At 39.4% G+C, this 24,388-nt stretch overlaps 1 protein-coding gene across 1 annotated transcript in view; it reads left to right on the plus strand.

The window, feature by feature from the left end:
* LOC149927348 (frequenin-1-like) overlaps window positions 1-24,368 on the plus strand; it is an 85,953-nt gene extending 61,585 nt beyond the window's left edge. Inside the window, exons 7-8 of the mRNA XM_090158044.1 lie at window positions 5,053-5,127; window positions 23,048-24,368. Of these exons, the coding sequence (XP_090014170.1) occupies window positions 5,053-5,127; window positions 23,048-23,140 (168 nt within the window). The 3' untranslated portion in view covers window positions 23,141-24,368. The remainder of the gene's footprint in view (window positions 1-5,052; window positions 5,128-23,047) is intronic.
* The last annotated feature ends 20 nt before the right edge of the window (window positions 24,369-24,388 follow it).

Here is a 24,388-nt window from a genome sequence, read left to right on the forward strand (position 1 = left end):
CATTTCAGTCTCACTGTCTGACGCCTGCGTTTAATTAAACTTTATTTCATATAATGGGGTCTAGGGCTAGCTATAGGTAAGCTCGATGTTGGAAAATTTGCTGTAAATTATTAGCCGATAGCCGATGGAGAAATTCGGAGTACAGAAACTTTTCTGTAACGACCCCGAGAAACTTGCGGTTCATTGGCTGTCGTTCGCGGATTATACGGGCGTCATTCATTTACCGCTACAACAAATCGCGGCCTTTTTAAAATACATGCCTATTTCGCGTAGAAAACGGTAGCCATTTTTTTTCTGGTCGATTTCGCTGCAGTTTTTAATTTACTAAAATTCGAATTTAATTTATAATATTGTGTGACGATCGTTTTTGAAAGGAATTATAGAAGAGGAATCGATAGAAAGTAGGTTACATCGGCGTTTCACCATCCCTTTAAACACATTGCCCCTTCTCTGGAGATAAGGCTGATTAATTTGAAAACTTCTGTTACATCTTTAAAGAAGCAAAATCAGATAAAGTGACTGAGATAAATATTACTAAACATATTTTTATTGTAAAAATTATAGATATGTGGTTTTATTTTATGGAGTATACAGGGTGTTAACTAAAAAACGATACAGGGCCAATTACTCAAAATGGGTTTTATGTAAGAATTCGAAATTTGCAGGTTACATAGAGGGTGCAGGGAGACAAATGTCAATGAAAATTTCAATGACCTTGAACCAGGTCTTCAAGGTCATTAAAATTTTATCTCGAGAACCATTAGGATTAGAAGAATGGTTCCAATTCGAAATGTGTACTACGTTTAATTTTAAAACTCAACAGCTTTGACCCGATCTAATTTGACCAATGGGAAGCCGATAAATGGTAGACCAAAAACCATAAGGTTATGTGTGGTATTCTAATCAAGACACGACATTTAACGGCTTATAAATCGAAAACTACCAGATCTAATGGATCAAAATTGTCGTGACACTCTAAACTGAATGGGGGAGTTCAAAATTTGCAATTTATGGTGACCTTGAAACATTAGTTCAAGGTCATTCAAAATTTATCTCGAGAACCATTAGGATTAGGAGAATGGTTCCAATTAGAAAAATGCCCGCCAAGGTTTCTTAAGTCAACTTACCTTTTATTCGAGGTAAATAAACCAATACAACTCCAAAATAAACGTTAATAAATTGTTTTAAGACGTACCAAGTATTTTTATTAACTTTTTTGAGTTTAAATGTTTTAAACACAAAAGAAACGAAACAAGTAATTGAAATAAATAAGAAACTAATAAACGTAAAAATTATTTACAAATAATTTAAATAAATAAATAAATAATGAAAAAACTGAAGATTAACTTTCCCAATTCTGCCTGAGCTTCTCTGGTACTACGGCGGGGATTTGCATTAAAATACGCTAAGATATCGACGTCTAAGTTGTCTACTTAGTTTTGTGGTACTTTATTATTAAAAATACTTGGTACGTCTTAAACTAATTAATTAACTTTAATTTTGGAGTTTTATTGGTTTATTTACCTCGGGTAATAGATAAGTTGACTTAAAAAACATTTTCCTAATTGGAACCATTCTCCTAATCCTAATGGTTCTCGAGATAAATTTTGAATGACCTTGAACTCATGCTTCAATGTCATCATAAGTTACAAATTTCGAACTCCCCCACTCAGTTTAGAGTGTCACGACAATTTTGATCCATTAGATCTGGTAGTTTTCGATTTATAAGCCGTTAAATGTCGTGTCTTGATTAGAATACCACACACGACCTAATGGTTTTTGGTCTAACATTTCTCGGCTTCTCATTGGTCAAAGCTGTTTAGACTTAAAATTAAACGTAGAACACAATTCTAATTGGAACCATTGTTCTAATCCTAATGGTTCTCGAGATAAAATTTTAATGACCTTGAAGACCTGGTTCAAGGTCATTGAAACTTTCATTGACATTTGTCCCCCTGCACCATCTATGTAACCAGCAAATTTCAAATTCTTACATAAAACCCATTTTGAGAAATTGGCTCTGTATCGTTTTTTAGTTAACACCCTGTATAATATACGAAAATATTTTATTCGTAGCCTTGGCTATGGCCGCCATTTTGTGCGGGATTTTTTCTCTATGGGAAAAAGCATAGGTGACGTCGTGTCACGTGATACTGATATCACTTTATACACCGAACTGTCCTAGAGGCGAATATTTTAGGAAAGTTCTAGATTTAAGGGATGCAGTTTAAAATGTGAATTTAGCGTCCCCCACCACTTTTTACTATACAACGGGGGTGCTATTCCTAAAAATTAAAGGGGTACATTAACTCCCCCCCCCCCATTTTTACACCACTCGAGGGGGCCCCCAAAATTAAAAGTGCCAGGGGCCCAACAGTATGTAAAGACGGCCCTGAGATGAACCATTATCCTCAAGGTCAATCAAAATCTATCTCGATAACCTTTGTGCTTAGAGAATTGGTTCCAATAAAATAAAGCCACGGTCACAATAGAGATTAAAACCCATTTTAGGTCGGTTTGAATGCCAGTTTTGACCGCCGACGATAATTCTTGGTTCACACGTGCGAAATCGCTTCACCCCGGTTCGCTTATAGCCAAGGCTTAACGTCATTTCGAATTTAGATCGCTCTGATCGACATTCTTTTGAGCCCTCTAGATCGCTCTGATCAACATTCCATTGAGCCCTCTAGACCACTCTGATCGGCATTCCTTTTAGCCCTCTAGATCGCTCTGATCGGAATTCCTTTGAGCCCTCTAGACCACTCTGATCGACATTCCTTTGAGCCCTCTAGATCGCTCTGATCGGCATTCCTTTTAGCCCTCTAGATCGCTCTGATCGGAATTCCTTTGAGCCCTCTAGACCACTCTGATCGACATTCCATTGAGCCCTCTAGACCACTCTGATCGACATTCCATTGAGCCCTCTAGACCACTCTGATCAACATTCCTTTGAGCCCTCTAGACCATTCTGATCGACATTCCTTTGAGCCCTCTAGACCACTCTGATCGACATTCCATTGAGCCCTCTAGACCACTGATCGACATTCCATTGAGCCCTCTAGACCACTCTGATCGACATTCCATTGAGCCCTCTAGACCACTCTGATCGACATTCCATTGAGCCCTCTAGACCACTCTGATCGACATTCCATTGAGCCCTCTAGACCACTCTGATCGACATTCCATTGAGCCCTCTAGACCACTCTGATCGGCATTCCTTTTAGCCCTCTAGATCGCTCTGATCGGAATTCCTTTGAGCCCTCTAGACCACTCTGATCGACATTCCATTGAGCCCTCTAGACCACTCTGATCGACATTCCATTGATCCCTCTAGACCACTCTGATCGACATTCCATTGAGCCCTCTAGACCACTCTGATCAACATTCCTTTGAGCCCTCTAGACCACTCTGATCGACATTCCTTTGAGCCCTCTAGACCACTCTGATCGACATTCCATTGAGCCCTCTAGACCACTCTGATCGGCATTCCTTTTAGCCCTCTAGATCGCTCTGATCGGAATTCCTTTGAGCCCTCTAGACCACTCTGATCGACATTCCATTGAGCCCTCTAGACCACTCTGATCGACATTCCATTGAGCCCTCTAGACCACTCTGATCGACATTCCATTGAGCCCTCTAGACCACTCTGATCGACATTCCATTGAGCCCTCTAGACCACTCTGATCGACATTCCATTGAGCCCTCTAGACCACTCTGATCGACATTCCATTGAGCCCTCTAGACCACTCTGATCGGCATTCCTTTTAGCCCTCTAGATCGCTCTGATCGGAATTCCTTTGAGCCCTCTAGACCACTCTGATCGACATTCCATTGAGCCCTCTAGACCACTCTGATCGACATTCCATTGAGCCCTCTAGACCACTCTGATCGACATTCCATTGAGCCCTCTAGACCACTCTGATCGACATTCCATTGAGCCCTCTAGACCACTCTGATCGACATTCCATTGAGCCCTCTAGACCACTCTGATCGACATTCCTTTGAGCCCTCTAGACCACTCTGATCGACATTCCATTGAGCCCTCTAGATCGCTCTGATCGGAATTCCTTTGAGCCCTCTAGACCACTCTGATCGACATTCCATTGAGCCCTCTAGACCACTCTGATCGACATTCCATTGAGCCCTCTAGACCACTCTGATCGGCATTCCTTTTAGCCCTCTAGATCGCTCTGATCGGAATTCCTTTGAGCCCTCTAGACCACTCTGATCGACATTCCATTGAGCCCTCTAGACCACTCTGATCGACATTCCATTGAGCCCTCTAGACCACTCTGATCAACATTCCTTTGAGCCCTCTAGACCACTCTGATCGACATTCCTTTGAGCCCTCTAGATCGCTCTGATCGGCATTCCTTTTAGCCCTCTAGATCGCTCTGATCGACATTCCATTGAGCCCTCTAGACCACTCTGATCGACATTCCATTGAGCCCTCTAGACCACTCTGATCGACATTCCATTGAGCCCTCTAGACCACTCTGATCGACATTCCTTTGAGCCCTCTAGACCACTCTGATCGACATTCCATTGAGCCCTCTAGACCACTCTGATCGACATTCCATTGAGCCCTCTAGACCACTCTGATCGACATTCCATTGAGCCCTCTAGACCACTCTGATCGACATTCCATTGAGCCCTCTAGACCACTCTGATCGACATTCCATTGAGCCCTCTAGACCACTCTGATCGACATTCCATTGAGCCCTCTAGTATAGTGTAATATAATGTAAAATAGTATAATGCAATATAATATACACTTATTATGTAATATAATATACACTTGTTATGTAATATAATATACACTTATTATGTAATATAATATAAACGTATAATGTAATATAATATACACGTATAATGTAATATAACTATATCAGTTGTTTAAAAAATAGTGAAAATCAAAATTATGTTCAGTGTAATAGTTCAGAGTAATACACGAGCGGGTAAAACTATCGAAAAAGACGCGCTATTTCTTTGACGTTAGCCGTTTAACCACATAAAGTAAACACTAAAACTAGGTCTTTATCTGTTCCTCAGGGCGAACAGGCGAAAGGACAAGATGAGGACTCACCGAGGCAAAGAGTGGACCGTATCTTCGAACAACTTGACAAAGTGAGTTTTACATTTTTCCTATCTGTATTCAATTTTATTTTATCACCCGCAGACTCCTAGCTGAAACCACGCGGATGACGGAAGGGGGGGCGCTATTCGTAAATAAAAATTGGGGGCAGGAAAAGTATTTACTCCGGGGGGGGAGAATAGACGCGAAGGTTAGCGCGCGCCTGGAGGGGGAAGGAGAAAAAGGGGAGGGCGGCGCGAAACTCTCTTTATGCCCTACATTTTAAATTTGTTCGCGCTCGTGGAGGACGCGCGTGCCGTTGCCATGACAACGACTCGATGTAAACTCTCTCTCTCTCTCTCTCTTTTCGCTTCCCCATCTCCTCCCCCCTCTCCGCCTTCTATTCATGATATATACAAAGATAGAAGGCGCGAACTGAGGAGTTGGGAGGGGGTTGCGCCCATGCTTGGAACGTCGCGTCGCGGAAAGTAAGTTATCATTTTGGAGGTACCCCCTTCCTCCCGCTCGGTACTTGAAAGAGAAGGGGAAAAAATAAAAATTTCGGAACTCGAAATCCCCCTTAGAAAATGCTAAACATGGCGCAATTTGCAAAATGTAGTGGCCGCGTTTGTTAAAACGCTCTCGATATCGGATGGGCTTTTCGCTAAGAACTCATTTGCATACGGTATAATTTTAAGGTATTGTAGAGGTTCAAAAGTATAATCGTCGCGTCGGCTATATTATCATTTCTAAATTGTAATATTTTATTCGAAGTATTCTTAATTAATTTAGGCCTTCAGAAACTATGTTCAGTAATTCTGGGAGCCAAAAGATCCGTTATTACTGTTGATAACTATAATTTATCGGGTATAAATTTGGGAGAAGGGTATCTAATTAATTAATTAATTAAATCAATTAGGTAAATTAATCAATTATATTAAATTAATTAATTAAATTAATCAATTAATTAATTTTTATTTAATTAAAAACGCAATATCTAAAAACGTCCCACGTACAATGAATTAAAAAATTTAAATGCTTGCTCTGTTAAAGTAATCATAATATTTTATTAAAAAACCAATATTTTCGTAATCTGTAAATATTAATTTATTTAAAACGTTCCAGCTAGGAGCAACAAACACAAGGAGAACGCAGCTAGCCTTTAAACACGTTAACGAAGGGTTGTGTACGAATTTCATTGGACGAGCGTCACGAGCCTTTACGATGAACGTTTTACGGGCGGGGGGGAAGACAATTTCTGAATTTTGCCCTTCCGACGGCAGCAGGCGCTAAAGCGTCTAGCCAATGAAAAACGTACGCAAGAAAATGAACGACTTTTGACGGGTTGCGTTCTCCTTGTGTGGGGTGTTGTGTTTGTTGCTCCTAGGTTCCAGCTTCATACTGTATTAAATCGATAAAATATCGCACGTGTTAAGTTTTAAGTACTTTAATTGGGAGAGACAGTTTAAAATTTATTTGTAAAAGGCCTTTATCAATCTTTTCATATTTTAAAGACTGTAAATAACTTTTAATACACCGCTATCTTAGTTCCAAAATATAGTAAATCGACTTACGCGCACGTTTTGGCGTTTTTCCAAAGAGTTTCAACCCTAATTTATAACAAAAGAGGTAGTAAATTACTATAAATTATTTTAAAATAATTGTTTTTCGGGGTGTGCGAGATAATTGAATAGACCCTGAAAATGTACTCGAATATTCGTTTATCCCGATCAAATTGTCAAATATTCGTTTATCCTGATCAAATAGTCAAATCTTCGTTTATCCTGATCAAATAGTCGAATATTCGATTCCTGATCAAATAGTCTAATATTCGTTTTTCCTGATCAAATAGTCGAATATTCGATTCCTGATCAAATAGTCTAATATTCGTTTTTCCTGATCAAATAGTCTAATATTCGTTTTCCCTGATCAAATAGTCGAATATTCGTTTTTCCTGATCAAATAGTCTAATATTCGTTTTTCCTGATCAAATAGTCTAATATTCGTTTTTCCTGATCAAATAGTCTAATATTCGTTTTTCCTGATCAAATAGTCAAATATTCGTTTATCCTGATCAAATAGTCGAATATTCGTTTTTCCGGATCAAATAATTGAATATTCGTTTTTACTGATCAAATAGTCGAATATTCGTTTTTACTGATCAAATAGTCGAATATTCGTTTTTCCTGATCAAATAATCGAATATTCGTTTTTCCTGATCAAATAGTCGAATATTCGTTTTTCCTGATCAAATAGTCGAATATTCGTTTTTCCTGATCAAATAATCGAATATTCGTTTTTCCTGATCAAATAGTCGAATATTCGTTTTTCCTGATCAAATAGTCTAATATTCATTTATCCTGATCAAATAGTCTAATATTCGTTTATCCTGATCAAATAGTCTAATATTCGTTTCGTGATCAAATAGTCTAATATTAGTTTTTCCTGATCAAATAGTCTAATATTCGTTTTTCCTGATCAAATAGTCTAATATTCGTTTTTCTTGATCAAATAATCTAATATTCGTTTTTACTGATCAAATAGTCGAATATTCGTTTTTCTGATCAGTCGACTATCGAATATTTACTACTTTTAATAAGAATTGCGTAATTTAAATTGAATTTATTTTAATTTATATCATAAGTAACATTATAAAAATAAGTGTGACATTTCCAATTATTTGAATTCTAAGTTTATACCAACCTTTTTCGACACTGCCACTCTTGCCCAGCTCCAACTCTGAACTTTAAACCTAACTGAGCAGTGTATTATCGTCGTTGGAAGTAGTATATTTTGCCCTGGGCTCTGTGCGGAATTAAACTTTGATTGCGTAATAATCCCAAAAAATAATTCGGTCACAATTTTTGCTAATCGTCATACTTACATATATTATGTTACTTATGATTTTAACAATATTTTTACATAGCTTGTTTTCGAACTAAAGTTGGGAAATACTTCACATTAGCTATAAAACTTTTGCGCAAAATTTATTTCTAATAACAGTACCGAAGTAGTATTAAAACACAGAATGTCTTATGAAGAACATAAAAATCTTCAAGTTTATACAGTGGCGTTGCCAGAAATTCGTTAAGGGGGGGGGTCGAAGTATGTGAATGTTAAAAGGGGGGTCGAGAAGGGGGTGGAAATTCAGTACAGTCAAAGGTAGCCCCCCCCCCTTGTCTACGACACTGAGTTTATATAAGTATCAGCAAAAGTAACGCAAATATGACACTTCAAGGGCAAGAGTGACGCAAGTCGAGTTACGTGACCTTTGAATTGAATTCTAAATAAGAATCCACAAAGCAGATCCATTACTTCACTTTTACAAATATTTTTAGCCTTCTTTTCAGGTACTTTCATTTTAAGTTTACTATGGTCATAATTCTATATTTTAAAAAATAAAAACGAATAGTAACGGTGACAGCCTATTTGAAGGAGCAGCCAAGGCTTATTGAAAATTGACACGATATTAACATTTCAAATAAGATGTACTTTAGCAAAAATGATATAACAAGATTCCTAAATTTAGAATCCTTGGATTAATTTCAGACCAAAACGCGTTTTCCCTCATATTTATCACCTTGGTCCAAGCAAAGAATATAAAGCCCCAGGAATGGAAGGTGTAGCTCCGTCTAGTGGAGCTTTTGCGCCTCTCGTTTTTAAAGATAGACCGGGTTGCGTTAACTGTTTCCGGTTACTCTGATTTGCTCTGCCGGAAGTTTCTAACGCAACCAAAACACGCGGCCAATAATATCAAACCTTCCATTCCTGGGGCTTTATATTCTTTGGTCCAAGTTTATCACCATCACACAAACTAGGGGCGCGTCAGAATTTTTCTCTTAAAGGGAGTATAACCACTCGGGTTTGTTAGGGTGCGCTTAGACTCAGTGGCGTAGATAAAGCCCCCGCAGACCACGCAGTGCGGGGGGCCCCGGAGCTTTAGGGGCCCCCTAATTTCATATCAAAGTATATACTAGATACCGGATAAAATTCCGAATATTGTTTTGCGGGGGGGCCTCGCGGGTCTTAGCTACGCCACTGCTTAGACTACACCGACTATCTTCCACAAGCCTTCCTAGCGGAGGGGGGGGGGGGGGCAAGGAAGTTGTATAGAAGCCTTGTAGAAGCTAGTCGTTGTAGTCTAAGTGCACCCTACCAAACAGGAGGGGTTATACTCCCTTCGCTAAAAAGCGTCAAGTGTAAAAAGATTCTTCTAAGGATGACGGCTTACGAGAATGCTATTGACAATAAATATGATTTTTACACGATTTCAGGTCAATATACGAAGGAAGAAAACATTTTATTTATAATTTTTCGAGACAAATCATTTCGATAATATTCAGATTCGAGACCAATCATTTCGATGATATGCAGATTCAAGACAAATCATTTCGATAACATTCAGATTCGAGACAAATCATTTCGATAACATTCAGATTCGAGACAAATCATTTCGATAATATTCAGTTTCGATACTAATCCATTATGGACCAAAGTATTTCGATGATATTCAGATTCGAGACCAATCATTTCGATGATATGCAGATTCAAGACAAATCATTTCGATAACATTCAGATTCGAGACAAATCATTTCGATAACATTCAGATTCGAGACAAATCATTTCGATAATATTCAGTTTCGATACTAATCCATTATGGACCAAAGTATTTCGATGATATTCAGATTCGAGACCAATCATTTCGATGATATGCAGATTCAAGACAAATCATTTCGATAACATTCAGATTCGAGACAAATCATTTCGATAACATTCAGATTCGAGACAAATCATTTCGATAATATTCAGTTTCGATACTAATCCATTATGGACCAAAGTATTTCGATGATATTCAGATTCGAGACTAATCATTTCTATAATATTCAGTTTCGATAATATTCAGATTCGAGACTAATCATTTCTATAATATTCAGTTTCGATGATATTCAGATTCGAGACAAATCATTTCGATAATATTCAGTTTCGATGATATTAAAATTCGAGACAAATCATTTTCGATCTTAGTAATTTTAGAAAAATTTCGATCGTATTCAAATTCGGTTATATTTTTCCGACACTATTCAGATATATATTATAAAATTCTCATTTAACCCAATTGTAGCCTTAATATTACTTCGGAACTATATTTCCGGGTGGATGTAGAAAAATCGCTGCCTTCGGTAGTGATGGTAGGTAACTATGATTCGAGTATAGGCTACTAAGTTCATTTAAAAGGGGGTTTTATATCTTAAAATTCCAAAACAGCCGATATGAATAAAAAGGACCCTGAAAAGCCCCTACCCGCGGGGTTTCTATAAAAAAGGAAAGGGTTTAGTTTCTCAAAGGAACCGCGATGAAAAGGCAGCCAAGGGACCAAGCCCTCACCTCACCTGAAAGCTAATTCGAAACCGTGAAAGGGCTATTAAATAGATCCTTGATTTAACCGCCCCTCCTTCTAGCCCAACTGTCAAGTGAGGTTGTCAGCCTTTGAACGTCTTCGGGCGTGATAGATACCGCGTCACGCCGATCAATTCGATAAGGCATTTATTAATTTGGCAGCGTGGCTCGAAGACTTCCTTATACAGAAAACCTACGATATCACGCGTTATTAGTTTATAGCGTTAACGCTCGTTTTCCAGGCGCTGTCAGGAACATCTGACGTTCGTCGCGACTCCCTCTCCCCAACGCAACTATTTATGAAATGTTCATCTAACCTTTATTGGGACGTGTGTCCAGAGCGGAATTGACGGGGGGGAGGAGATTTTGGGGGATAAGCAAAAATAAAGCACGGAAGTGGGCGGATTGCGTCGTGGATTTTTTTTAGTATGAAAGATATTTCGCTATCTTAGTTCCAAAACCTGGTAACTCGAAAAGTTAAAGTTGGATACCGAAATTATTTAAATATTAAAATAAGGTATAACGCTAAACTTTTATATAATCAATAACTTTAAAAAAAAATGCCCAGTTGTTTTTTATATTATAATAAATCGTCGAAATGCTCGTCTGAGAAAAACCAAAACGGTCGGTGCACTACCGAAGTGCAGGGCCGTCTTAAGGCATGGCAGTAAAAATCTTATTTTCAGTAGACCTATGTTATACTTTTGAAATTAAAAGTTTTGGTTTGATTATTGTGTAGTTGAATTTAGACAACGGACATACAAAAGCTGACCGTTGGGGATTGCAAAGGTCTTAAGAAATAATTTAGGCCAGGGCCCCAAAAGGTCTAAAGACGGGCCTGCCGAAGTGGCGATCTCGACCTTGAAACAGGTCCCTTCGACCTTCAAAAAGCTTAGCTCGAAAATGTACTAAGACCTTCAAAATGTTTATTTTCCGAAAAATAAAATGCGGAAAATTTTCCGCAAATAGAAAAAGAAATTGAAACATAAATTACTTTTTAAGGGTTTTTATTTTTTTACCTTTTTATCGATATAAAATGTCTAATAACAGTAAACATACTAAAAAAAATTAATAGTGTTACATTTTTAGTCAGTTTAAAGCTAGTCTAGAGATTTAGGTTTACTTTTAGATTCAAAAAATTGAGGCGAAAATTCCGCTTTGTTTAAATTTTCATTTAATTTTTTTTCGGAAAAATACGGAAAATTTTCCGACTTACAACAAAAACTTCAAAATTTTTAACTCGAAAATATACTAATATTTTATAATAATAATATATATTATAAACACACTGATTTCGACAGGTTTCAAAGTGGTCATCTCGGACATTGGCCAAAATCCCAAAATTTCCTTCCCATACATGTATATACTTTAAATGGAAAATCTTTCAAAGAAAATCAAGAATTTTGTTAAAAATCCAAAATCTCGAAGTACAAAATTTACAAATGTCTGACCCGTCGGGGTCATCTCGACCTTTAAAATGTTCGTCTCGCCCTCCAAAAAGTGGTCATCTCGAAAATATAACAGATCTTATAATAAATAATAACCACTATAAACAGTAGCGGGGCTAATGGTGGGCTGAAGTGGGCTTTAGCCCCCCTGCATTTCTGAGAGGGGCCACATATTTATATTAAAAGGGCCACATATTTATAATTAAGAGGCCACATATTTTAATTTATGAATTTTCTTTATCTCTAGAAATTTGTTTTATTGCCAAGAAAAGTTTTTTTTTCAAAATCAATTAGTTTACTCAAGAAGATAGTAGACCATAAACAGATTTGGGAGGAAGGGAGCGGAAATTGAGAGAAAGTTGAATGGACAATAGAAAGAAAAGAAAGGGAATTTAAGGAAATACCCCGGGCGTGCACGTGTCCCCTCCAGGTCGGATACAATGTCATAGGGGTCCAGTAAACGCGACGAGAGCCGCACCAAGAAAACGACTTTGCTCTTCTCGCTTCCTGGAAAATTTATAAGGGGTCACTAAATTTTTAAAATGGAGTGTAGCTACACTCCATGGTTGTAAGGGCCACAAAATTCTTAGGGGCCCCAAAATAATTAGCCCACCTGTGAAAAAACCTTAGCGCCGCTACTGACTATAAACAGAGCAATTTCAACCGTCAAAATGTCGATTTTTCTTAATTTGAAACTTGACCCTCGCTGCGCCAAAAAAGACCAATTCGCGGAAGTGGAGTTACCTGGGTTTGTAGCCAAGTGGCCGATTTTTTTTTTATGAAGCGCTAGAGCAGCGGCTTTCTTATTTTTGGGGAAAATGGAAATCATATTTTATCTTGGCGTTACCAGGGTAACTTGGCTTTTCAAGTAGAAGGCTAAAGGGACGTTTCGACAAGTTATCTAGAAAGCGGATCCCTTTCGGTTTTATAGGTTTTTTACACAGCGAACCGTTAAGATGTATGTTAAAGAGACGCGCGCGCGAAGTTTAATGTAGTTGACGGTAATAGCCTAGTTTTAGGGTTAAAAAATAAATGACTTTCGGCCGTTTGTTTTATCCGAGGTAAGCAAAAAACGTATATGCCTAGTATAAAAGAACACCCCAAAAACTTTGATCATTTCATTTTTCGCGATTTAAGTACGCCTGTTACGTTATTTATAAAGTCGAAAAGGTATGGTCCATAAATTATGGTATAATTGAATAACCTATAATGGATATAAATTATAAAACATACGAAGGTTTAATGGAATATTACGAACAGTAGCGTAGAAACGGAGGGGTAGTGGTCCGATGTAAGCCCGCCCCACCTTAAACTTTAAAATGGCGCCAAATCGGATTGAAATAAAAATCATATTTTCTTGAAATTAATATCTTAAAGGGAATATAACCTCAAATCTTTTTTAAGGTTTTTTTATGTTTTTTATGTTAACAATTTAGGCGGGAAATAACTAGCCAGCGCCAAAAATTGTTGTTGTTCCACACCAAAAAACCTGAGGTTATATTCCCTTTAATTGTACAAGTGTCGTCAAGCCTTCGATGGAAATAGCAATTAAGGTATATTCCTAATATATCATTTAGGTCCTTTTTTTATTCATCAGTAAGAACAAAAGTACATAATATATTCTTAAATAGAAGTATCCATCTAGGCTAAAATATGAACCATGTAAATTCCAGCTCAGTTGCAGGTAAATTAAGAAAGGCAAAATATCCAGTACATTTGGCGCAAAGATACTAGCACGAATTTCCGACAAATCGTCGGTGATAATTTCGAATATTACCTGTTTGCGGTTGAACGTGTAAAACTAGGTGATGCTTAAGTGCAAATAAAAAGTAAAATCAGTTGTTTTTGGTAAAAATTGTGGGCTCTTTACACCCCATTTATTGATTAAATAATATTTTTGAAAAATCCATGCGTGTCTTTCTGTTAATAATAAAAAGAATTAGTTAAACAATTTCCATGGATAGATTAAAATATTTTAATATTTATATTTAAAATATTTAAACGTAAAATAAATATTTAAGCCATACATCCTAAATTCAAAACCTTTCCTGCAAATACGAATTCGAACAGTATTTTGATTAAAGATAAAGAAATATTTAATCTTAGTTTTCGTAGAACCAGAAGTATATAATATATATCTAACTCATCATAAAAGTGAAACATGTACCTTCGCATGCTCGAGGGTGGGTGCAATGAAGACGTATTTTTCAACAAACCGCGTCACGTTTGACAATTAACCTCGACCATTTCTCAGCCGGTCAATGTTAAAGGGTAAAAATTTAACTATTTAGGATAATCTACTTTCAATAATGTACTTATTTATTAAAGTGGAGTGGCGAACGCAGCAATAGGGGCCGGGTTCGATTCCAGCTTGTGGCACTGGGTGGAAACTCGGAACCTCTCCTTCCGCGTTGAGTTTGAAAGTTATCATCTCCCCACTGGTTAAAGGGGATTTTCCCACAAGCACTTCAGTTTCCCCTTCCATAAAAACTAATTGATGTTAACGGTAATAGTAAGTAACCTCTTACGCAGTAGCCAGGCCACCTGAATTAATGGCTTGGTGACTTGGGCCTAATAGTCCAAGAGCCCATGACAAAATAAGCAAGTGATAAGGTACACGATGGGTCAAGGTATTTTTTAATTAGGTTAGTGATTTTTAACAAAGAACTGTTTGTCTTACGGGTCAAAATGGGGCGTTCCGGAAATACGAACCACGTGACGTCACTTCCGTTGACCTTGAAAATTGATATGACCTGATATTGGTATCATTCGATTGGTCTCAACGTGCTCTTACCAAATATCGCTAAATTAACCTTAAAATCTGAACCAAGAGGCGTATAAGATTTAAAAACTAATTTCGAGCCCCTCCCAAAATTACTTTTTTAGTCTTATACGCCTTTACTATCTATTTCTTTAACGTACTGGTTAAGAGTGGTTTTACCCTATTCACAGCCCGTTTAAAGTTAAACGTTTCTAAACGGCACGAATATTTACAAATTAAAAGATACATCGAAATAAATTACAAAATTTTATTTTGACATCCAATCAGAAATAAGCTAATATATATAATTTTAACGTTTTTTGCTTCGTAATTTGGCTCTGAGTCTCTCCAAATTTTCGGGATCTTGAACCGTACCGGAACCATCGCGTCTTGTAGGTGACCTTGATCGAGGCATTGGGACCTGTTGGGGCGCTTTGATTCCAGATCCACTCGATGCGGGAACTCCCGACCTAGATGGCCCCATTCCTGATCCCTGTGGTCCCATTCCTGATCTCGTGGCTATAATTCCTGATCCATGTGCGGGAACTCTTGATCCCGGTGTGGGAATTCGTCTTATCGGTGTTGTAATTCTTGTTCCCGGTGCGGGAACTCTTGATCCTGGCGTTGTAATTCCTGACCCCGGTACGGGAACTCTTGATCCCGGTGTTGTAATTCCTGATCCATGTGTGGAAATTCCTGAGCCATGTGTGGAAATTACTGATCCATGTGTTGTAATTCCTGATCCCGGTGTATGAACTCTTGATCCCTGTGTAGGAATTCCTGATCCCGGTGCGGAAACTCTTGATACCGGTGCTCTAATTCCGGAAGGTTTCGGAGGAATTACAGAGCTGGGTTGCGTTTCTGCTTGGTTTATAGACGTATCAAAGTAACGAGTGTCAACTAACTGGTCGTCGCGGAATGTTACGCGCTTCGGTGATGCTCCTCCATTGGGAGATGGTCCTCTTCTAGGTGACGCTGCTCTGGCGGGGGGTGGTGCTCTATTCGGAGTCTTTGCTCCCGCGACTAAAGGCACGTGTCCATCCCAGACGATATTAGGCCTTCTGGGTTTCGACAAGTTCTTGGCCAAAAGTGAAACTCTGTTTTTCATCGTGACCTTTGGTCTTAATACTTTTGGCTTTTCGACCTTCTTCGGCGAAGGTCTCCTCGTGTTTGATGACGCTGCAGCCGGTAAAGAGGTCCGCGTCACAGATTTTCCGATAATTCGAGTTGAGGGAAGCAACTTGAAACTTCCTTTGCCTTGATTTATCTTCGCCAGTGTTTTTCGGGCTTGCGGGCCCACTCGTCTGGTGCCGAATGTTGGGCTTCTCTTCTTCGGACTTTTGGCGCTTCCGGAACCACCGCGTTTCGGGGAAACTATCGGACTACGTGGCTTTTTGTAAGAAACGGACGGTATTTTTGATGGTTTGACCTTCCTTCGCAATTTTGTCTTCACAATACCACGAACCGATGTCGGACTACTTTTTGGAGTGAGAGAGGAAGTACTCGGACCACCGCTTATATTTGAAGCTGGGATTCCTTCTCTCGCGGGTGGTCCGGCGTGTCTGGCAGGTGATGCCCTTCTTGGGAGTGTTGGAGACGCTATCAGTGTCAATGAATTAATTTTGGTCGGTGAAGTAGCGATATCTGGTAATGAATTTCCAAACATTCCAATGAATGAAGAAACAGTCCTTAATGGTCGAGCTCGGATTCTTGGGTAGCTTAGGATGTCTTCCGCGCCTAGAGGGTAGACCAACGGTAGAGCCGTGATGGGTCGCATGTTGTATACCCTTTGGCCGATCTCGTGAATCTTTTCTTCGTGCGCCTGTTGTCTGGCTACCTCCCGCGCTCTGCCTTCGTCCGGTGTTTCGTTCCGTCGACTCGTACGGGCGTTGATGTATAGCATTTTATTGATGAAATAAAAGGTTTGCGTGACGATGTACCGGATGGTTTCGTAGAATGGTACCTCCTCGGGGCTCTCCATATCGAAAGTCATGACTTTGCTCAACGCCCTGACTCCTTCGGTAGCTCCGTTGAAAGCCGCTAGGAATCGTTCTCGCATTTCGTAAAGTCCTCCTTGGGTGTGATCGTTCTCGATGTCTCTGACTTTCCTCGACAGGTTTGTGGCGTTTGTGTTCATGTACCATTTGTAAACGTCGAGGAATTTCACCCAACACTTAAAGTAAAAGTTGGTCTTTGAGGTCATCAACGCGTGCCGTAAACCGGGTGGGACAAATAACTCCAGCCCGCTGTGGTAGTCGCTTCCCTCACGGCCCTGCAGGACGCTGTAGCCTTCTTTGATCATAATATTGTACCACACACGTGATTCGTCGATGAAAGGCTTCATCAAGACGTAGACGTAGTTTCCGTCTTGGTATTCCTGGAACTCACCTCCGAGCTGTTCCATTCGAAGGAATTTTTTGCCGATTTCATCTTCGAATTTCATCATGAGTCTTTTTAATACGTCGTAAGGAATCCATTCTTCGTAAAGATAGTCTTCGTCCATGTTTTCGAGATGTTTAAATTTAAAATTTAGTTAAAAAATATCTAATTTTGAAGCGAAATGAACTTCTCAAAACGTTAAGCCTAATTTTGATTAGAAATATAATTGACGGATTTTGAATTGACGTTTTAGCGCGCGACACCACAGGTACATGTCTTGGGCACACAGCCTTCTTTGCGTGCTTTTTTTTACCATAACATGTAGAGGTATTTTCACGTGCAAAATGAATTTTAAAAGCCGTCAATTTCGCGTAAATTTCCATTTGAAATGCTTTAATCCAACCTCGAGAATCTTACGGCCAATTTCCATATAAATTGGTAGTATGATGCAAAGCCACTGAACAAATTATTGTTTTGCTTAAAGACAATTACCAATTATAACTCTAGAATTTTTATGATATATTTATCAGAAAAAATTACATTACAGCTGCATAATATAGTTCATTTTAACTAGCTTAGTTTATCGGGGAACTAGTCTAGATCTTGCGCGAATTAATTTTGGTCAATAAAAAATCTCTGATAGACGCTTCAATAGGCGATATTATAAAGTCAGATATGCTTGCTCAACTTGTTAAAATGGGATAACGAAATCGAGGGGTCGGACACTTGCCATTATTTAGTACGGGATTTCGGGATTTCGTAGAATTTTATCATTACTTTTTGAAGTGATTTTGGGATTTCAATGTTAATTTACCATATAGAGAGTTAAAAGATTTTGCAATTTTAGACAAAGTGTACGGGATTTTGGTAAATGTCCGACCCCTCAAACGAAATAGTACAGTTAAAGCCTACGGATGAATTCATAGGCTCTTTGGTGGGAAAGCTAATGGAAGCATAGTGGAAGAAGGCCACGTTACTTTATTATATCGCCTATTAATCATCCTCCAAGGAAATCGCCGAGAACCAGGACCTTCAAGTCACTGTTTATATAGTGCTTGTTAAAATAATGGAAATTTTTCACCTTTAATCATGTAGATTTTTTGACATATTAAGGCTGGGCCAAAACACGAAGTTCTGTTTACAGGTGAAAAGTTTCCATTATTGATGTAGGCGTGCCAATTCACCTAAATTCTGAATAGTGGAGCTCGGATGTCGGGGTTCTAAGCCTAATGGTCGAAGACATGACCCACATTTATAGGCTTAACCTTACTAACTTTAACCTGGAATTTTTGCGAAACAAATGTGAAAGTCATAACTTTAAGTTTTGTTTTATTTTCGGTGACGTTAAAATTAAGATACTTTAAAGAATTCTATTATGGCTACACAAATCTTTATTGCGACTATATTAAATTTTATACAGTACAAAGAATTTTGTCGTTCCGTATAATTCATTTCTTGGTACCCTTTTTCTTAGCTGGGGACTTTGTCTTGGGCTTAGTAGAGTTATTCGGTTTTCTTATTTGCCCTGGAGCCTTTACACCTGAAGTAGTTTTGGAAGTACCTTTGGGAATGGCCCCGGTACTAGGTGATGGTCGCTTTAGTTGGCTAGCTGTTGTTGGTATAGGACCCCTTGATGTCGAGGCTTGAGGTCCTCTCGATGGGGTGGCGATGTGACTCGTCCCGGAAGTAGGCGGAGGTAAGCGACTCGTCCCGGCAGTAGGCGGAGGTAAGCGACTCGTCCCGGCAGTAGGCGGAGGTAAGCGACTCATACCGGAAGTAGGCGGAGGTAAGCGACTCGACCCGGCAGTAGGCGGAGGTAAGCGACTCGTCCCGGCAGTAGGCGGAGGTAAGCGACTCGTCCCGGAAGTAGGCGGAGGTAAGCGACTCGTCCCGGAAGTAGGTGGAGGTAAGCGACTCGTCCCGGAAGTAGGTGGAGGTAAGCGACTCGGCCCGGAAGTAGGCGGAGGTAAGCGACTCATCGAAGAAACGGAAGGTGATACGCGTCCTTTTGCAGAAGCGGAAGGTGGTATTCGACTTGTGGCGGGAGCAGCCGCGTGACTCCTTGGCGGAGATTTCGCGATGGGCGAAGTTTTCTTTGCCGCCGCAGCTGGCATTTTAGCCAGTGGTTCGTTGCTGGGGGCCTTCTTTTGTAGATCGAGTTGAATACTTTTTCTCTTGAGGAACTGCCGCTTTGGTGGCTCGGGAGATGAACGGGCAGAAGCTCCGCCCTTATTAGCCGTGGCTCTTTGATCGGATGACGAAGGTTTTTGGGTTGCTGCCTTCGCTTTTGTCCTTGGACTAGACAGAGCTGTAGTTTTCGGACTTTCTTTCTTCTTGGTCGCGGGCGGAGATAACATTTGGTGAGCCGATCTGTTTCGAGCTCGCGGGGATCGATGTCCTCCTACGAATCCCGCATCGTAATCTTTGACTTCTGGTATTTGATCAATCCTGGATCTGATATCTTGTAGCGTGCTCCTATACTCTAGGCTCTCGTCGAGTGCTCCCCTACGGTGGGTTTTTGGTTGTAAAGAGTGTAATTTGGAACAGTAAAGGAAAATGCGCACGATGACGTATCGAGCGAATTCGTAGCTAGGTATTTGCGAAGGGATATCCCAGTCGCAATCCATAATCTTGTTCAACGCCGCTAGTCCAGCCGACGCCCCCGCGAAAGCCTCTTGGTACTTCTGGGGTAATCCCCTATTCGAGGACCTCGTGAGCTCGTCGTAACAGTCTTGAATGAGCGCTGTTAAACGGCGAAATTTTCTGTCCAAAAACGACTTGTAAATTTCCAAAAATGGAAACCAGAAATCGAGGTTGAAGTCTCGTCCGGGCGTGGTCAGGTAGTATCGGGTTGAGGGCGGAATGTAGATGTCAAGCGCGCTGTGATGGCTGCCGTCGGGTCCGAGCAAGACGGCGTATCCTCTGCCGATCATGTAATTGTATCTCTCCAACGCTTTTCTCAACAAAGGCTCCATGCAAGAGTAAACGTAATTCCTAGGCTGGTACCTCTGAAATTGGTTTACTATGTCCTTCATTTTTGCAACTTTAGTTCCGATTTCGGTTTCGACTCTTCGCAAAACCGTTTGCAAGCTGTCAAACGGGACATATTCGTGTTCCATTTTTCTCTTATTTCCTTCAATTTGGAAAAACCTTAGGACTAACGGATAAGTTGTTGGCTTTAAAACAAAAAGCGCGTGCACCCGCGTGCAAAATCACGCGTTACAATGACACGACCTTACACGTGGTTTTATTTAGGGAAAATATTAAATATGGAGACAGTCTGGCCTTGGAGGAATAAAACAAGTATACAGGAGTTGCGGAGAGCTGCGAAATCGATTTCGTCAGTGACCGTGAACTTGTTTTATTCCTCCAAGGTCTGGCAGACGCGTAGTGACGTAATGTTATTTGATAATATTGACGGGGAAAGATTCTATTGGTCAAAACAAAATGTATCTGTTTCTTGTTTTCCCCAGGGCCGTGCTTAGAGGTCTCGCGTCCCCTGGCGAAATGCATGGGCGAAACTGACGACGTGAGTGTAGCGGCCCTCCAGCATATACATCCCTATGGTAAAATTTTAGCGGCCCTGGGCGAAAACCCTGCTCGCCCCCCCCCCCCCCTAAGCACGGCCCTGTTTTCCCCCTTAACCTTCTCATTCTCGTTCTCCTTTTCGAACTGCGCTTGGAAATGCGTCTGAAAATTAGAGCACACGAAATTATACGAAATGAAGACTCTTATTGGTTAATAACGACATAAAGCGTTTCTGCAAATTTCCCACTGTCGAAGTATTTTCGAAACTTTTCGATTTTAATGCGTTTCTGCATTTTCATATCTCGGAAACTAGAACAGATAGAGAAAGACTTTAAATTTACAATCAGTGCCGTAAACTTAGTATGAGGAGCATTCAAACTCAGGGCGGGATTAAGACCAGTGGCGTAGCTGAGAACTCACAGCCCCCCCCCCCCCGCAAAAATCTCTATGAGGACCACCCTTTTTAATTTTTTTATGGTTAGCGCCTCCCCCCCCCCCCCGAAGCTCGAGGCCCTCCCGCACCGCGGGCCCTGCGGACCATCAGCTACGCCACTGCCCTAGGCCCAGTCTAATTTAAGCGCTCCCGCAATTTATAATTGATAAACGGCCCCTTGTAGGCTTGGTGCCCCTTGTAGGCGTAGTGCCCTAGGCCCAGGCCTAGTCGGCCTATTGGGTAATCCGGCACTTTTCAAACTCAAAAAGTCAAAAATGGTCGATAATGCGTTTCTGGAACGTGGCGCGGCCCTTTTTGCAGATAACACCTAGGAGCAACAAACGCAGCATCCCGCGCAAGGAGAACGCAACCCGTCAAAAGTTGTGCATTTTCTTGCGTACATTTTTCATTGGTTAGACGCTTTAGCGCCTTCTGCCGTATTAAAGGGAAAATTCTGAAATTGTCTTTCCCCTTTCCGTAAAACGCTCAGCGTAAAGGTTCGTCCAATGAAATTTGTATACCACACTGCTTTAGCGTGTTTAAAGGCTAGCTGCATTCTCCTTGTGTTTGTTGCTCCTAGATGACACAAAGTTATTTAAGTCTACTCTTCCAGCCCCTTCTCGTCTGCGTTTCCTTCGCATTGACCATCTGCGCCACCGTGTTAATGACCTTTGTTTACTCCATGATCTTTTAATAACAATCTTGTTGTGTATGTTGTAATGAATAAATACACATTGGTTAATGTGATCATTAACAAGTTTATTACTATCACATGGCGGTCTCCGGGAGCGAGTGAGCCGCTGAGCTACCTGTGAGGTCGGGGATCAAGGAGGCTCAGTGGCGCCACCTGCCCAAGATACCGTGAGATACAAAAAGGGAACCATTAATATAAACATACAATACCAATATACAATATATACAACAAATCTAACTCTAAATTTTGATGATTTCTTTTCTTTCAATTTCTCCCAAATTAAAGGTCATTCCCTCAAACTTTCCAAGCCCCGAATTTGTTCCACGCAGCGTCAAAATCACTTTTCGTCAAGTGTCATCAATGATTGGATCTTTCTTCCCCAAGCAATTATTTCCCCAATCGCCGCATTATGCCTTTTGCGTGACATAAATTCGCCTCAAAATCGTAATAAAACAGAATAAATTAGTATTTGGTTACGCTTTTCGCGTCTCTAACTCAATTTTCATGTATCGATGCTCAAACAAAAGCCCGTCCTCATTTTTAGTTAATAATCAAATCGTTCAAGACGCGGTAACTAGCATAATATTTAAATACCGGGACAATGAGGGGGATTGGGAGCAACATGGTAATTTTCCGTAAATATAAATAAATACATTTTTGGGAAAACCCATTAAGTCTCCCTCGGCAAAGGAGTTCATTAAATTCTAGTTTAAAAATATTACGAGAGCAAGAATTGAATTTGAAATTAGGTTTTCTGCCCCACGACACTTTCGCTACACGTCTTAGACAAACAGCCTTATTTTCTTGATTTTTTTGCCCATAACATGTAGAGAATTTTAAAAGTTGTCACCCAATGTTGGGATATTTATCGACTTTCGGGGCAGTCCGGGAGCAGTAGAGCAACCCAAAGAAAGACCAAAGAAAATATACAGGAATAGAAACTGTAGCTCCCGGAGACATTAAATCTAAATTCGACGTTGCGCGTGGAAAGTTATTGCTCTTGCGAAATGAACTTTCGGTTAATAATATCGGAAGTGAAGAGCCCAAAAGTAGCCCGATATGATATTTCTATTCCCCTACCTATTTTCATTTTTTGAAAATCCCCAGTAAAACAAAAGCTGTGCAAAAATTTCAAAGTATCTGCTTAGTAGACGAAAATCTTGCATTAAAAGAGTTTATCGCTTTGGCCGCTACGTGGTTCTATTTAAACTAGACAGCCTTACTATTGTTTATCCACTAGTGAAAAGCTATCACCATCTATTAACAAATTGTTACATTAAGTGGCCCTTTATTTATTAGCGGTATTTTTAAATCCGAATTTTTTTCGTTACAGAATCAAGACAACAAATTATCATTAGAAGAATTTAAAGAAGGTTCCAAATACGATCCAAAAATTGTACAGGCGCTAACGCTTCACGCGCCTTAGGGGTGGAAAAAAATTAAAATTTATTTCACAATGTAAAGATAGCTACATCCTTAACGTCGTAATAAAATTAATTAAAATGAGGATTAAAATGAGAGTGTGAAAAGACTGAGCTGAAATAAATAATAAAATACCGAAAGATCAAATTTGAGAGTTTCGGATGATAATATCCGTGTCAGCTTTGTGCAAAGGGAAATGGCGAGATACGGTAACAAGAACTGAAACTAAAACTTTCTCCGATTCATATTTAATGTGATATACGTCGCAAAATCGACAAACTAAATACGGTATTTAAATAATAATATACATTTCGATTTTGTATATATGTTATTTCGTATTTTAAGAAATATTTTGAATGTGTTTAAATTAGAATTTAATCGTGGTCAAGCAATTTTTATGATGTTATCAGTGTTTAAAGATAAAATGTTTGTTATTTTCCTCCCAAAAAAAATATAAATGCCTTGATCATTCAACACATTCATTTAGTAAATGTCGCGTTAATCTTGATGAATATTTCATTACCAAAAAGTAGCTAGTCCTATAAAAAAAATTGTCTTCACATTTAAAAAATTTTATACATCAACTATTTATGGCCCTTTGCCAAAACTGTAGGTTTAAAATATTTTTCACCTAAAACATTCCATATTGGCCTGAAAATTTAAATAATAAAGCTTAAATTCAAACCTTGATATCAACACTGAATTTTGATGACAATATTGATCTTTACAACTTAAAAGAATGAAAACAGAAAAATGTTTTGTAATTTATGCCTGTGAATTTGTCACTGTTTTAAGAAAAAATTCTTAAATTTTTGTTGACCAAACAATGCCTCAAGCCGTGACAACTATCTAAAATAAAAGTAATCCGGGGAAAAAATGGTCTGACATGAAAAAGCTTTTAATCCTCCCTACACTATAGCTCCACGTAAAACTCTTTTTTGTTGTGGTTCCACTTACGTAAAAATTTCCTTAAGTTTATTGTAGCTTGAAAAATGAGCAGCCAAAATCAATGATAAATTAAACGACTGAGTCTAGAGGATAAAAACGACTGAGTCTAGAGGATAAAAAGTTACTGAAAAGCTTAAAAACCAAAATCCTTTCTTGCCAATGCCACTAACTTAACATACGTAAAACTTTGCACTAACTGTTTCGGTTTTAGAAATGTTTGTTGTAGCCAAAACAAACCTCTGAAGTTTACAAGATCAGTATTATATTGTAAAATATCACATCACAGCCTCGCGTATTTCAAAAT

The sequence above is a fragment of the Leiobunum rupestre genome, chromosome 9, assembly GCF_980474605.1.
Source record: "Leiobunum rupestre chromosome 9, qqLeiRupe1.1.hap1, whole genome shotgun sequence".
In the NCBI taxonomy this organism is placed as follows: domain Eukaryota; kingdom Metazoa; phylum Arthropoda; class Arachnida; order Opiliones; family Sclerosomatidae; genus Leiobunum; species Leiobunum rupestre.